Source organism: Notothenia coriiceps, unplaced genomic scaffold (genome assembly GCF_000735185.1).
Source record: "Notothenia coriiceps isolate Sejong01 unplaced genomic scaffold, NC01 NC01_scaffold00036550, whole genome shotgun sequence".
In the NCBI taxonomy this organism is placed as follows: domain Eukaryota; kingdom Metazoa; phylum Chordata; class Actinopteri; order Perciformes; family Nototheniidae; genus Notothenia; species Notothenia coriiceps.
In genome coordinates, this window is record NW_011369251.1 from 18308 (window position 1) to 20680 (window position 2373).

Here is a 2373-nt window from a genome sequence, read left to right on the forward strand (position 1 = left end):
AGCACGGCCACATGACTTCACGTCACCACCGCTAAGCTAACGGCTAATGTTGGGATATAAAGGAACTACAGCACGGTCACATGACTTCACGTCACCACCGCTAAGCTAAAGGTGGCTAATGTTGGGCTATAAAGGAACTACAGCACGGTCACATGACTTCAAGTCACCACCGCTAAGCTAAATGCGGCTAATGTTGGGCTATAAAGGAACTACAGCACGGTCACATGACTTCACGTCACCACCGCTAAGCTAAAGGTGGCTAATGTTGGGCTCTAAAGGAACTACAGCACGGTCACATGACTTCACATCACCACCGCTAAGCTAAAGGCGGCTAATGTTCGACGTGATTATGTTTTAGTCTAATTTCAGCACTCGTTAGCAACTGCCGGTTTTATGACAAGCTTCAGACATTCACGAGTGGGGTATTTACTGACATAGTTTAAAATCTCTTCAGCTTTGTTTTAACCACAGCCTTTATTTTAGGCATCTGACCAACAACACGTTTAAAAACCATTTCCTTTGAGAAAAGAGAACTAGAAGTGGAGAATTCTTAACTTATTTCTGGATTCCAGGACTTGTTGGTTCACCACTCTTTTCAGAACATGTGAAACCAGCTCTCTGTCAATAAGTGGACAAGTTGAACCTGCCCAGTCAGAGTGGATTAGCAGTAATTGAACAGTGCCGTAGGTGCAGCCTGCGGTACGTATTTATACATATCTTCAGAAAGACAGATGCTTTACCGATGAGCTTCCCAACTGGCAGCATTTCAGCTTTTTCGAATGTCTGGAGATATTTTCCTCTAGCGTTGTGTTTTTTTTCCAAAGAACACAGAGCATACAAGCTGAAGTGAGGATGTCAGGACAGCTTAATGTGTCAGCTCCAGTTTCAGCATCCTACTTGGCAGCTGACCTGATTCAGATAACATGGGTGAGCCTAGCAGGCATTGCTAAGTTGCTAATGTTCCCCTTTGGCCCCATGTAGAGATAAGTGCTGTATACAGGCAACACAAGCCTCATTTATAGTGCTTTCATGGACAACAAAGTCAGCTTTTAGAAGGAATATCAGAACTTGTGTGTATTTGTTAAGGAGTTTATTAATAACAAAATAACAAAATGGAATGCAAGCAGCCTGGAGCAAAAAGAAAGGCCAAAAGGGCGCAGGTTTAAATGAGCAACCAACAAAGGAAGGACTCTAATAAGAGAGCCTAATTAAATGCAAAAGGATACTAACAAACAAAAATAGCAACAAAACAACCCTCACTATCAAAGTGGTACAAGCTAACAAAAGGAGGCTGTAGGAAAACACAGCTATGATAGAGGACAACAGTCAACGTAACTAAGCTACTCTAGACACATCTAATCACAACAACACTAAACCAATTAGAGTGCCACAGTGACGCGTCCTAAAACCCGGAAGTAAACTCCTTCCGGTTCCTTCGACAAAAACCAATGCAATGAAGAGACAGATCACGTTTTGTTCAGCTGGATAATATCCATATGTCTACTAGGGCTGTACCCGAATATCCGAATATTCGTTGGTTGGAGTACTATTCGGGTTTCAATTTCGTTATTCGGATATTCGTTTTGTTTGTTTTTTTGTTTTTTGCCCGTTTTTTTTTTTATGAAATTCATAAAAAAAAAAACGGGCAAAAAACAAAAAAACAAACAAAACGAATATCCGAATAACGAAATTGAAACCCGAATAGTACTCCAACCAACGAATATTNGCCTTAAGTGTAATTTGGCTTGGCTTCCTATTTATGGACATGCTTTTATTTTGAAGGAGAGTTAGCGCAGTTGACAGGAAGTTGTTGTTGCTATGGAAACAACGTGACAGAGATTAACGGAGAAAAGTAATATCTACATATAAAGACGAAGAAAGTAAACGATAACGTTTATGGTTAAGTGTTAGCACCCCCTGAAGCTCTTAGGTTGATATTGGAGATTTCAATAAATTCAATTTGAAAAACAAACGGGAAAAAAACAAACAAAACGAATATCCGAATAACGAAATTGAAACCTGAATAGTACTCCAACGAACGAATATTCGGATATTCGGGTACAGCCAGTGGTTTCTACAGTACAGCCCTACTGTGCTGCAGCACCTATTTTCACTCTCTGTCTGAAACCAGAGCCCAGTNATGTCCATAAATAGGAAGCCAAGCCAAATTACACTTAAGGCATATACAACTGCAACGAAAGTAACAAACACAATGCGATATCATTTTCAATTTCAAAGAACACAAATTGGGTTACATTAACAAATAACTATAAAACAACAATTCTGTAGAATAACAAAATGAATGTCGTGAATACACCGAAATACACGTGTTGAAGCGGTTCGCTGCTGATTACTACGCGGCCCCCCCCCCCC

At 40.4% G+C, this 2373-nt stretch overlaps 1 protein-coding gene across 1 annotated transcript in view; it reads right to left on the bottom strand.

Moving 5' to 3' along the window:
- The window catches only part of inhbaa (inhibin subunit beta Aa), a 4697-nt gene extending 3932 nt beyond the window's left edge, over positions 1–765 (bottom strand). The window contains exon 1 of the mRNA XM_010792765.1: positions 741–765. Coding sequence (XP_010791067.1) covers positions 741–765 — 25 coding nt within the window. The remainder of the gene's footprint in view (positions 1–740) is intronic.
- Positions 766–2373: the final 1608 nt, after the last annotated feature.